Source organism: Corvus cornix, chromosome 18, assembly GCF_000738735.6.
Source record: "Corvus cornix cornix isolate S_Up_H32 chromosome 18, ASM73873v5, whole genome shotgun sequence".
NCBI classification, from domain to species: domain Eukaryota; kingdom Metazoa; phylum Chordata; class Aves; order Passeriformes; family Corvidae; genus Corvus; species Corvus cornix.
Window position 1 is genome coordinate 2,038,795 of NC_046347.1, and position 13,867 is coordinate 2,052,661.

Here is a 13,867-nt window from a genome sequence, read left to right on the forward strand (position 1 = left end):
AGTTAATCCCCTGCTGGTGCACAGTAGGTGCTGTTCTTTCACATTCTTCCAGTTTCTTGTGTCATCTCCCTTCCAAGGCAGCCAAGATGGCAGAAGAGCTGAAGAAGGAGCAGGACACCAGTGCCCACCTGGAGAGGATGAAGAAGAACCTGGACCAGACGGTGAAGGACCTGCAGCACCGTCTGGAAGAGGCCGAGCAGCTGGCACTGAAGGGAGGGAAGAAGCAGATCCAGAAGCTGGAGGCCAGGGTGGGTACCAGCACTGAACATGGGTGTCAGAAACATCTTTCTTCTCCAAGTCCTGTGTGAGGGCTTAAACCAATTGTTGATTAATTCACTAGATCCGAGAATTAGAAGCTGAGCTGGAAGAAGAACATAAACAATCTTCAGAGGCTATGAAAAACATCTGCAAATATGAACGGCGTGTCAAAGAGCTCACTTTTCAGGTGGGTAGAAATAGAAAGCAATTCTGATGTTTTGTCTCCCAAGGACATACAATTGCATGTTCTCTTTCCACAGTGTGAAGAACACAGGAAAAACACGATTAGGTTACAAGATCTGGTAGATAAACTGCAGATGAAAATCAAATCCTACAAAAGACAAGCTGAGGAAGCTGTGAGTCACGAAAGTGAAGCAAATACCTATTTACCAGTTCATAGGACTGTCAGTTTAAAAGTTGACTCTGTGCCCCAGCATGTTGCCAGATGGTTTTAAATTTCTTTTTGTTTTGCAATTTCAGGATGAACAAGCCAATATTAATCTCTCCAAACTGAGAAATGCACAGCATAAGATACGTGAGGCCGAGGAAAGGGCAGATATTGCTGAGAGCCAAGTAAATAAGCTCAGAGCTAAGGCCCGAGAAGGCCCTGCTACAAAGGTAAGGCTTTACTGCCAGTGTGCTATTTGCTCAAACAAGTCTAGCAGCAGATTTGTGCCTCGCCAGTGGTACAGACATCATTTGGAAATGACAGCTCTGGAAGGAAGGGGCTTTTAAAGACAAGCTGAGTGGGGTGGGGTTGTTCAGCCTGAGGAAGAGAAGGCTCTGAGCAGACTTTATTCTGTGACTCTGGGGTTTCAGGCTCTGGTACCGAGCATGAGTCTTCTGGCCAGTTTCATCACATTAGTTTCAGATTTAAGGAGCTGCCTCATAAAGTGAAAGTAATGAGAGCCAATCTAACTGAACATTCCTAGAACAGCCCTTCTTTGAGCCTCAGGCAGAACTAGCATTCTGATTGAGAAAAGAACAGAAGCTCTGTGCCCTTAGCTGAACTTCCTGGACAGTTGTCTATCTCCAACCCAAGAGTGGTACAAGATCTAGAGCTGCCTTTCCTCATGTGGTCTGAGCAGGTGTAATGCCTTTTGACTGCACTAGTCTAGCTCAGTTGGTGGTTGGAGGTAAAATACTCTCAGTCCATGTTTTGGAAGAATAACTAGTGACTAGAGCATATATCCAGGAAAGGGAGAACTTTGGCTTCAGGCTGCCTTCTGCAGCATCCTCTTACTCATACAGCATTTTCACACTTGAAGACACACTATGGAGAACCTGCTTTCTCCTGAAGGATCTGGCCTGAGACTCAACAGGCAGTGTTGGCTCTTCCAGAGGCTGGTCTGCAGCTTTCAGTGAGTCACAGAATCACAGAATTAACCAGGTTGGAAAAGACCTTTGAGGTCATCGAGTCCAACCTGTGACTCATCACCACCTTGTCACCCAGCCCACGGCACTGAGTGCCACATCCAGGCTTCATTAAACACCTCCAGGGACGGTGACTCCGCCACCTCCCTGGGCAGCCCATCCCAGTGCCCAGCCACCCCTTCTGTGAAGAAATTCCTCCTGGTGTCCAACCTAAACCTCCCTTGGCACAGCTCAAGGCTGTGTCCTCCTGTCCTGTTGCTGGCTGCCTGGGAGAAGAGACCGACCCCCACCTGGCTGCCCCCTCCTGCAGGGAGCTGTAGAGAGGGACGAGGTCCCCCCTGAGACTTCTCTTCTGCAGGCTGAGCCCCTCCAGCTCCCTCCGCTGCTCCTCACACCACTTGTGTTCCAGACCCCTCACCAGCCTTGCTGCCCTTCTCTGGCCACTCTCCAGCATCTCCACATCCTTCCTAAATTGAGGGGCCCAGAACTGGACACAGCACTCGAGGTGCAGCCTCACCAGTGCCAAGTACGGAGGAGGAATCACTTCCCTGGTCCTGCCACACTATTCTTGATCCAGGCCAGGTGCCATTGGCATTCTTGGCCACATGGGCACACTGCTGGCTCATGCTCAGTCAGCTGTCGACCAGCATGTGCAGGTCCCTTTCTGCCTGGCTGCTGTCCAGCCATTCTGTCCCCAGCCTGGAGCATCCCCCTGCAGGTGGCTGTTGTGACCAAAGTGTGGGACCTGGCACCTGGTGTCGTTGAACCTCATATCGTTTGATTTGGCCCAGCAATCCAGCCTGTCCAGGTCCCTCTGCAGAGCCCTCCGACCCTCACCTGATGCCATGCACCAGTAAAAGGCTTTGACTCCTCAGTGCTTGCCTGGCTATCTTGCCAACACCCCAGGGGATGCACTAGGATGGCTGAGTCCAGGTTACTGAGCAAAGGCTCCAGATATGAGATTACCTTATAGAGGGAATGCTCAATCTCTAACAGAATTGGAAGCCCAGAGAGAGGCAAGATTTCAGGAATCTTCTACTGGATATCCCCAGGTGAAGGCTGGTTGAACACACTGACTGTGGGCCACTCTCTGCAATATCCTGTAGGTTTAGATCCTGCTTTGAGGTGCCTGGTACTCCCTTGCACCTGGGAGATGTTAGAAAATACTCAGTGTGAGAGAATTCACATATCTGCGTTTGCTTTGGGTTGTTTTCAGTGTGCTGAAGAAGAAATGGAGTTTTCTGAGAGCAGGTAACAGAATGTTGTTAAAGACTTGAAAACGTTCTTCCCGTAGGACTGGGGCCTCTTTGAAAGGGGGGAAGGGAGATTAGAAGTTCAGAGATTGTGAAACACAGCCTGGTGACAGACTGTGCCTGCTCCAGACCCGTAATGCAAGGCTTAGGGCTCGCTGCTTTTTGCCCCTGAAAAGAAGGAATAAGCTTAGCAGTACCTGTGTCCCTGTTTTTCCAGTGAAATAATGGAATTAATCTTTTCTTCATGCTTCAGCTGTGGACACTGGCCATCTTGGTGTTACCTGCTTATATTCAACTCACACAGTGGTTTTAAGGGTTCCAGACACCACTGCATTGGCTCGGGCTCCACTTGCACATCCTAGCTAGATGGTGCACTGAGATGGATGATTTTAGGGATCAAAAGACTCATCTTGGCATGTGTGGACTAAACAAAGCCTCTCCTTTCCAGGTGGTGTTAGGAACTGAAAAATGAGCTTCTTCTGGGATAACCAGAACTTCCACAAAGTATCTCTCCAGCTGTGGTAGGAATTTTCCCATTGTTTGTGAACACAAACATTGCTGCTGTGACAGTGTCAATAAAATAGATATCAGCAACTTCAGATGCTCCAAATGTGAATGTTTAAATGAGAGTCATTTTGTTACTAAGTTAAGTATAGTCAAAACTGTGGGTTGGAGCCTTACTACTTCTCTGAGCAGTTTGACCAATTTTATCCTGAATTTAAAACCTAGAGGTTTGACAGGCTTTTTGCTTTCCCATGGGATGACTTCTGTTTCAGCTCCTGTAGCCTGGAAGCAGCACATTCTCAGCAGACTACCTGCACCTTGTTCTCAGCAGCTTATGACACAGTGCTGTTCCTCAGGACGCAATCCAAAGTCCTGCTGTGCTCCTAGGCCGTGCCACTGACCCTACCCCACCATGTCAAATGACTGGTTACTCAGTGCAATACTCCACGAACCTGCAGAAGAACAGTTGTAACTTGTTTAGGAGTAGCTGTGCAAAATAACAGAAAATTACAAACTGCTAGGAAAGTCTTGCAACCCTTACCAGACGGTCATTGTTCATTCCAGAGTATCCTGGCATCAACATGGCACTGTCATGTAATCCTCCCAGCCCTCTTGCCTGCTTTTGGTACAAAGTTTGCTGTTTGCTCTTGCCCCAGCTCCACAGTCCCTGGTTCTTTGAGACTCAAAGCACAGTGGGCAGAGCACAGCAGCCCCTGCAAGGCTCTGCATGGAGCTGGCTTTAGCAGGATAACCCCTACCTTCACTGCACCAGCTCTTTCTGCTGGCAGTGCAGCTCATTCCCATTTCATAAAGTGGAATTCACTTTTGGTTTGTGTTGGCTCTGACTCACAACAGGATTGGCTGAACAGCAGGTGCCAGAGCCTGGCTTTCCCACCTGGCACCTGGAGTGCCCAGGTTGGCTGCATCCAGGACTATGGTGCCTGTGTTGGCATAACACACCATGCACGTAGGTCTGGTTTGGAGGGGAGGATCCTGAGAGCACGAGGGCAGGTTTGGGCTCAGGGCCTGCTGGCAGCAATGCAGCTCTGTGGAAAGCCTGTGGTACACTTTGAGCTCTGCCAATTGCATGCAATAAGAAATAAAGAGATTGAAAGAAATGCACGGCCATGGTCACAAACCCTCAGCTCGAGTTACTGCACAGAAGCTTGGCCTGTGCTGAGCCATGATGGTCCAGGGCAGCACGAGTCGGAGCACTGCAGTGCTGGGGATCCTCAGAGAAGCACACAGCCCTGTCCAGCATACCAGTCACAGAGCCTGCCATGCCACAGACCACATGCTGAGGCCCTGGTTCAGTCATCACCAGGCGAGGTGATCCACAGGAACCTGAACGACATCATATGGCACCAAATGGGGGGTAAAGACTGACTTTATCACCTGCCTGACCTTTAAGTGAGCAGCCAGGGCTGGACTGTGCACAGTGCCCACACCCATTGTACTGTGTTCTGACAGACACAGGGGATGCCCAACAAGCACAGAGGTACTGGCAAAGCCAGACCAAGGAGGGTAATTTATTAGGCTGCTGGAAAAATAACTTGACCATGAATGAGGGACTTGTGGTTCTTGTCTGCTGGATGAACTGATGGAGTCTTTGTCTGCAGCAGTGCTGGATGTGCATGGGGATGGCTTAAAAGACTGGGACTGTGCCAGGTGGCCTTCTTCCAGGAGCTAGCATGAGACTGACCCCCAAGGGTATGGGATTGCATTTAGTGGCAGCACTTTATAAGCTACCCAATACACCCTCAGTCCCCTGACCACTTGTTCCTGCCTGCTAACATTGCTGCTGTGTATCAGTCCAGCTGAATATGGAGTCACAAGGGGGACCAACTTGGCTGGTTGATCCAACTGGAAAACTCTTCTGGGAAAGTGGTGATTTCTCCTCTGACAGCTTAACGTGCAACTTTTCACAAAGCAAGGTAAATTAAGCAGAAATGAGACGTAAAAAAAGCGGAATGAAAGAAATCCACACCAGAAAAAGAAAAAGGATCTTAAAAGGATGGGAATAAGTTGGGGAGGGAATTTGTCGTGCCTGGGAAGAGGAAAAGGGGCCTCTCAAACATTCCTGATGCTGAGGAACCACTCAGAAATGGAGACCTTCAGGCGGAAAGAGGTGAATACCCTCCTGGATGCAAAGGATTTGTGTTTCAATGCATGCTTTCAGCAAGTTGTTTGGAGCCTTGCAATACTCTGTGGTATCTCTCTCACTCTCGTGGGTATGGCTGAGAATAAAGCAGGCAGCCCCAAGCCCCGAGCTCAGAGACAGGTTCACACCGTCAGGCAGGACCTGCCCTAAGCACGGCTGGGCACTGCTGATGGCACTGAGGGCTGGCCCTGCACCCCCAGCAAACTCACAGCTCCCTCTGCCCTCACCTCCTGCGCTCCAAGGCCACACCAAATTGCCCCTCAGCCTTCACAAGAGCCATTGCTAGAGGAGGGGACAAGGCTGCAGGGAGCTTTGGAGGAGGCCCCTACCAGGAGGATCAGCCCCATCACGTGTCTCCTTTCATCCTCAATGTCAAAAGCCCAAAATAGCCCCGCTCTCCCAAGACTCCTGTGTGGGGTCGTGCCTGTTTGTGGGGATGATTTGCTTCCACTAATAGCGCCTGAAGACATTCCTGGGCGGGTAGGCTGCCTTCTATGTCGCAGTGCAACGTGCTGCCCTGGAGGAGCTGGACACTTGTGCTGTGTGCCAAGACAGCAGCTGCTATTCTTACCCCTGAGAGACTTGCTGCAGCACAGCTCCACTGCCAGCTCAAAGGTTAAACATCAGAATGGGGCCCAGCACCGTGGCTGTGACCATTCCCTGCTGTGATGTGCTGTCCCATGGGCAACACAGCAGCTGCTCAGGTACTTCCAGCAGTCAGCCAGAGCTCCTTGGGGTGGATGGGGCATCCCCTCTCTTGTAAACCAACAAGTTAATGTAATGCCTGTGGACACAGAAGACCATCTTTGGCTTTGCAGATCAGCAAGAGGCCCCAGTCTGTGAATCCCTTCCCTGGTGAGGAAAGCAGAGGCAGGGCTTACTCCAGGAACAGCAGCATTGCAGAAAGTCTTGTCCTCTCTCTCAACGAAGGTGGAGCAGGAGCAGCCTGAACAGGTCCAGATCAAATAGAGTTGGGCCCCAATGCGTTATGTGTGAGCAGCTGAACTTGATATATTGTGACTCTTGTTGCAGAAAAAAATTGGTAAGAGAGAGTGTGGAAGGGTAACCACAGAACTGAGATGGGGTTGAAACCGTGCTGGGAGTTCAGAAAGTCTCATGGCCCTGAAAGCAAGATGGATGTGTGCAAGGAACAGAAATAAGTGATAAGATGATAGAGGATGTGTGAGTGGAAGAAATGACAACTCAGAACAGGTTTGAGGACAAAAGGTCAGAAGTCTGAGGGGAAACTACTGAGAAACACTACAATGATAATCTGCAAACGACTAACTCATACCCCACTTCTGAAACTATTTGTAAAGCTTAATTTTAGTTTTGAAGAAATCATTTGCTGTATTTATTCTGTAGTTTCTGCTGAGAAGGTACAAGGCATGTCACTCATGCCCAGGCACGGTGCTGAGCAGAGCTGTGTGCACTGCAGAGAACAAATCCTCAGGCAGCATTTCCCAAACCCAGGAACACAAGCTGTACTGGGAGGACAGAGTGAAAATCCAGACCTTCCCAGAGGGCTGAAGAATTCAGGGACTACTCCCAGGTGGAGCCTGGGAGCCCCCAACATGGCCAGACCTCAGCTCCCCAGGCAGGGCAGGTAACTTGGGCTGGGGTCAGCAGCCTCAGGAGCTGCTTTTCTTCCTGGCAGAGGGTAGGGGGATGGAGGTGGTGCAGAGTACCCCAAGTTTTGAGCTGCTGCTGTGGCCCACCCCACAGGGACCCGGCTTGTCACTCTTTGCGAGCCCACCCTGTGTGGCATATGTTTTATGAAGGATCATCCAAGAAAAAACCTGGAGCTGTTCTGCTTTGCACAGCTGATTTGCCCTTGAGGAGTAGCAGGGGCTTGTATTCTTTCCTTGGCACATCAGATGAATGCAATGAGCAATTAAATAAATGTTTAGCCTGACCCACAAGGGAATATGTCTGCCAATATAGAAAAATGAAACTGTTGATAACCTTCGTAAGGATGCAAAAGGAACTTTTCTGCAAGAACAAGTTAGTTCAGAAATGTCACTAGAAAATTCTGCTACGCATCCTGTTGGCAACTTCACTGCAGTGAGTGTCACTCAGAAAATTCTGTGGTAATCCACTGGGTTGTCTTAGCCTTGAAAAGTCTAATTTTCAAAGTGAGCAGATTAATAGAAATTCCATACCAGTATATTTCCATTTACAGCACTGAAATCTGCCCAGAAGTAGGATTTGTGCATCTGTCCCAAATGAGTGCCAACCAAGGAAGGTACCACCTCATTGCTGTCTTTTTTAGGATGCAGTTGCTGCTTGTGCTAATATTATGCACCTAATCCTAGTTCTCCTTCCCTCCCCCTTTTGCCACTTGCCGTCTTTTGACTTTGTCTTACCCGGAGGCGTCTTAGCCCCACTCCCCTGTTCTGTAACTGGAGCTCCTCAGCTGCTGTGGTGGGTGACAGAAAGGACATCCTGAATGTCACCTCCTAGGCCAGCTCTTCCGCTGGTGTTTGCTGGGAACATGAGGAATCTGATTAAGAGCACAACTCTGATACTCAGCGAAGAGTTCTCCCCCCCAAATCAAAGTTTGCTGCTTTACCTGTCTCCCCAGTGCTCTGTGAGCTGGGCTGTGCCACTCTTGAGGCTCACCCACTGTCACTGAGAGGAACCCACCTTCAGACACATGCCCAAGCATAGCTGCTTGTCACCCAAGTGGGTTCCCTGTGTGACATCATGTTGAGAGAGCTGATAACACACCAAATGCGTATGTAAACAGTGAACAGATGTGTGTAGATTCTACGTTATGGGATATCCACCGCAGTTTATCAGGGTCTGGGCACCAGTCACCCAGCAAGCTGCTTTGGTTGAAGTAGGGCAGAGTAATCACCAGTAGTGACCTGCCACGTACAAGAGTGACTTCTTTTTCCCTTAGCTGTAATGTGTGCTCAGAGGAGCAGCACGTCCATGCAGATCCTGCTCATTCCTGGTGCCCCCCATGGCCCTCAGCACATCTCAGCTCCTGGTCAGGGCATCAGGGACCCCGATCACCAGAGGAGGAGCTGCAATGACCTGTCCCCATGCACAAGGAGACACCTCTGTCTGTGTAAGGCACCTGAGCCTGCTCTCCAGGCCCTCGACCCACAGCAGGAGGTTTCCTACTGGAGCAGAAGCTGAGCAGCTCTGAGCTCTTTCCAGACTCCCAGGGCTCACTAGCAGGGTGTGCAAGGGGATCCCTGTTGAAGAGGATATCTGCTCTATCCCATGACCATTATAGGCTCCACGTGGGGGTACAAATAGGTCACTGAGACCTGAGAAGGCCAAAGGCTTCTTGGGCTTCATATAGAGATAGCAGGAATGTGCTTGTGCTTCTGTCTCCTATTACTAACAGGGACACACAGAACACATTGCCATTTTCAGTACAGTTTCCCACATGGAAGTCACTTGTTTTTTGCTCCATTCACATTGCATTTTTCACCATCTTGAGGTGGTTTGTTCTCCAGAAGGCTTCACCTCCTGGGTGGAATGTCATGCAGAGGGTGGGTGTCTGGGGAGATTGGGGTGATGACAAATGTCTTGGGTGTAAGAGTCTGCCTGTTCCTTTGAACTCACCCAGTACAGCCATTCAGAGTCACACAGACCATGGAAGGGTTTGGGTTGAAGGGATCTTTCAAGACCACCTAATTCAATCTCCCTGACATGGGCAGGGACGTCATGCAATCTTATTTCTTTCAATGTTATATTATGGTCAGAAATAACCCACAGAGGTGATGTTAGTGCTGTTCACTGTATCATACACGTATTTTCTGAGAAATGGTGCCAGGCAACTCAGAATGAAAAAAACACATTTGTACCACACCCCTGAATTCCTGTGATGGGCCTGGGGAAATGTTTACCAGCATGCAATTACCACTGAGAATATGTCCAGCCTGTGGTAATAAGAGGAGTCCCCTGTACTCTGCCTGCCCTGCTGCTCCTCACCTGGTGGAACTCCTTCCTGATGTGATGTGATGCATTTTGCTGCCCCAGTGAGCTCCACAGATGTCTGACTCTGCCTGCAGGTCACGCTCCTCTTCAAGGACTGAAAGCAACCAAAGCCTGCTGCTGCTGAGGACATTTCAGCTGATGTTCATGAGAAGCAGTATTATGGATTTGGTGTTCTGGAGGGATATGCTTTGGTGAGCGGCACAAAATTAACTGTCTGGTAATTTAATGAAGTGAAATCAAAGATTTCACTGATGGCCATGGCTTCAGCTGCATGGGAGCGGCCACCTGGAGATGTCCCTGGCCAGAGGGGCCACCTGGAAACTTCCTCTTGGAGGGCCATCTGTCTTGGTTAGGGAACCACAGAACAGATAGCCTGAGAGTAGCTCCCAGGAGTAAAGACTGCAAAGAAACATTCATTTTCCTTCTGCAAAACCTCCAGCCATACAGGCCATTCTTGTGGTTCCAGTTCATGAGCTTGATGAGTCTGAACAGGCAGGAGGGGGAGGTTCCCAGTGGCCAACACACAGCACTTGAAGGAACTTCCCCTTCCCCTCCCCAGCCTGGCTGCTGCTAAAAAGTGCCTTCTCAATCCTTATCTCTCAGTTAACCGCTGGAATGGGGAGAAGAAAATGCACATCTTAGAGGCTGGCAGAAGGGGAGCAGCTGTCTGATAGCTGTCTCAAGAAGGATCTATTTTCAGCACGACTGAATCCTTTCTCCTCCATGGGGAATGTGCACCTTGGCGACACTGCACTGCTGGACGGCTTCCAGCCTGCCTCTTCCCATTTATTTGTGCTGTGGTTTGCTTCTGGTCCCAGCGAAGTTCACCCTGCAGAGATGGAAATAGAATTATAGAATTGACAGAATATTAATGGTTCTCAGGAAACACTGCATTCTTTTTTTTTTTTTTTTTTTTTGCTTTGAGGTGCTTGCACTTCTTTCAACAGACTCCTTCCTGGACAGGTTTCTCCTTGCTGTGCCTGGATATAGGAAACATGGCAAAGTTTTCCCTGAAGTAATTTTTTGGGATCTAGAGAGTGAAACGACAGTGAAATCTTTCATTGTAATTTCAGATTAGAGACTGCTTCTTTGTAAGAAACCACTATAGCAGTGTCATATAAATGATACCCTGATGAGAGAGATGAGCTTTGGTTTATAAATTAAACCAAATCCAAAGCAGATGCTCAGTAGCTTAGACTGCTTTCCAGGGATGCTTATGACAGCTGACCAAACACTTCACTTTTCTTTTCATGAGCTTTATGTCATACACTACAACACTGAATGCTGGGTTATTTGCCCAACCTTTTTTTTGTACTTGCTCCTGTCTTCTTTTCCAGCCTCCACATAGTGGCTTTCCCCTGTAGACATTCACTAAGGGCTCATATACTACCTGTATTCACAACGTATGGTCTTACAGCTGCCATTGCTTTAGCCCTAATTTCCATCAAAAGGATACCTTAAAATAGCAACTCAAAACATTGAAGGAGAAGTTCTTGTTTTCTGTGTCTTATTTCGGTAATGCAAAAGAGGAAAAAAGGAAATGGGTATGAATTTAGAGCTTTCAAGTGAAAGCAGTTGATCTTTTAGCATTTTATCTTCTTTTTATAACTTAATTAGCAATACAGATAAACATGGCAGTAAGATTTGAGTCTCTGTGATTCTACAATTGCTGAGGCCCGTGTACCATCAAGTGTTTTCTCTGGTAAGGACAATGTGCAGCTGAGTGCTGGTGAGGCAAAACCCTGAGGTCAGTCTGGGACCCAATAACGCAAAGCAAGCACAAAGCCCTGAACCTGGAGAGGAACAAGCCCAGGCACAAGTGAATGGTGGGTGCTGACCCGCTGAAAAACTGCTTTGCAAAAAAAGAACCTGGGGATTTGGGGGACACCAAGTTGAACGTGAGCCAACCATGTGTCCTTTCTGTGAAGAAGGTGCCTGCATTAGGAGGAGTGGTGCAGCAGATAGAGGGAGGTGATCCTTGCCCTTGATTCAGCACTGAGGCCACACGTGGAGTGGTGTCCAGTGCTGAGCTCGCCAGTGTCAGACAGATATAGAGCTACTGGAGAGGGTCCAGAAAAGGGCCAGTAAGATGAATGAGAGATTGGAGCATCTCTGTCATAAGTGATGGCTGAAAGAACAGAGACTGTTCAGCCTGGAGAAGAGAATGACAGGTGAATTGTATCCATGGATATAAATACCTGAAGGAGCACAGAGGATGGAACCAGGCCCTTTTCAGTGGTGCCCAGTGACAAGACAAAAGGCAATGGGCACAGTCTGACACACAGCAGGTTCCCTGTGAAAATCTGGGAAGACTTTTTTTCCTGTAAGGGTGACTGAGCGCTGGCACAAATTTCCCAGAGCTGTTGTGAAATCTCCATCCTTGGAGATATTCAAAAGCCACCTGGATTGAAGCATCTCTTTCATTGCTGTGTCCTTCACAACCCTCTTCTGAGATTTGGGCCATTTTCAAAAAAGATTTTATGTTCTATCACTGGACTATGGGGACCTACTGACACTAAATTCAATCCCCAAATCACTGGTGATTATCAATACCTGGAGACACCTCAACTCACTGACTACTTCCCGTTCAAACCAGACCTTCCCTCGGCTGCCTGCCCGTGGGCCTCACTCCAGCCTCTTGCACAGCTGGGTCCACATCCCACACAGCTCAACAGCAAAAACCCAGAAGAGCTCTCTGGGTAGAAGGGCTTTGTTGTTGGCCACTGGAAAGGCAACATCCCCAAAGTCAGGTGATGTAGCCCAGCTATAGAATCACAGAATCATGGCTCTAGGTGGGGTGGGGTGTGGGGAGGGGCAATGCCTCGCCAAGGTAAGGTCTGACCCTCCCTCCCCCCACATGCATCCCAAAATGTCTCAGGACATCCATCTTTTCAGTCTCTCACACCTGGTTAGCCAGGACTGATGATAAATGATGGAGAGTGGCTGGGCAAGTTCTTCTGACAGTTCCCTCAGTGGCCTCACAGAGAGTCTAAGCTCAAGTCGATGACTAATTCCTCCTGGATTGCAGGGAGTCCATTCTGCTCCCCCTCCCTGACTTACAGTTTAAGGGGCTGGTTGCCCTGAGGATAACCACTCTTTCTGTTGATGACTGAGGGAAAGAAGGCGTTAAGTACCTCAGTCTAAATCTGACAGGATTTAAATCAGCTCACATGACTGTGCTCTATTCCTAAAACAAGACCAGTCTCTCTCTCAAGCGCTACCAGCAAATCCCCTTCCCCCCCCGCCATCAGCATTGTACAGGCATGTCTGCCACCCCCAGTGCTCTGGTATACCCGTGGTGTTTTGGACTGTCTAAGTGTGCAAGATATTTGTGATTAAATGGAATTTCTGGACTGAGGATGTATCAGGTAGAGAGGATCTGGGACTGCATGCTGACATGATGCATTTGTGCAAATGTCCAATTATTTGTAAAGGTATGACTGAATAGAGGATTTTTCTAGCATCTGTAAGTAGGTGTGCTGGTTTTAGTTAGAAGGCATTTCAAGTCAGTTCTCCTTCCTAGGGTTACAGGCATTGGTTAAGGATAAGTTACGTTGCCAGCAAAAGCAGGGAGCATCTTGCTCACTGTCACTAACCTGCAGATCAGGAGTCAGCAGCTATAACCCATCACAAGGTTCACAAGAACAGATTTTACAGAATCTCCCACTTATTTGCAATCTGAAGTGTGTGCAAAGAGGCACACAGGCACATGCCTCTCTGTGTGTGTGTGTGTGTGTGCAGACTTCCTGATACCCCTAAAGCTGCCTCACATCCGTCAGAGGCATCAGCTTAAAAGCCCAGGTAGAAACCAGCCTCTCCCTGCTGCAGTGTTTGGCTGACCACCCTGCTGTGCCTATCACCTTCCTCACCTCTTATACATCTGCACTTCTGCTTTCAGGGTTAAACCAATAAAGCTGCCAAAAGGTTTGAATAACTCTAATTTATCTTTTAACATCCTGTTTTATCTATTGTACTACTGAGATAGCTGCAGCACAGACATACCAAGCAATCCATCCCAGGTTGTGCAGTGAGTCGGTGGGAAAGGCAGCAATAAAATCCATAAGTCCTGAATCCAAGTTCTTTAAGTGCTTTGACTAGTCCAGATTCTCTCCTTAACACCCTTGGGAGATTGTTTATAGGAGATGTATTCATATAGCCACTAAGACATCAAAATTTTCTAATTATATCTAGTCATGTCAAATGACAATTATGCCCTTAGTTCAGTTTGCCAGACAATGCTTTACCAAAGAGGGTTTGCCAAAATATTTTTGACCGAAGAAAGAGTAGGCATCTGTAGCATCTGCAGACGAGATCGTATAAAACGTCCCTGCAAGACGTCTGCCCTGGCTCCACAGAAAGC

General features: G+C 48.5%; 1 protein-coding gene across 5 annotated transcripts in view; it reads left to right on the plus strand.

Moving 5' to 3' along the window:
• LOC104695638 (myosin-3-like) overlaps window positions 1-3,484 on the plus strand; it is a 29,183-nt gene extending 25,699 nt beyond the window's left edge. For 4 of the 5 annotated variants that reach the window (XM_010409561.4, XM_039562322.1, XM_039562321.1 and 1 more), the window contains exons 36-40: window positions 78-248; window positions 341-445; window positions 519-614; window positions 739-876; window positions 3,334-3,484. In XM_010409561.4, the coding sequence (XP_010407863.3) occupies window positions 78-248; window positions 341-445; window positions 519-614; window positions 739-876; window positions 3,334-3,357 (534 nt within the window). In that variant the 3' untranslated portion in view covers window positions 3,358-3,484. The remainder of the gene's footprint in view (window positions 1-77; window positions 249-340; window positions 446-518; window positions 615-738; window positions 877-3,333) is intronic. The other variant, XM_039562324.1, reaches the window with a different exon arrangement.
• The last annotated feature ends 10,383 nt before the right edge of the window (window positions 3,485-13,867 follow it).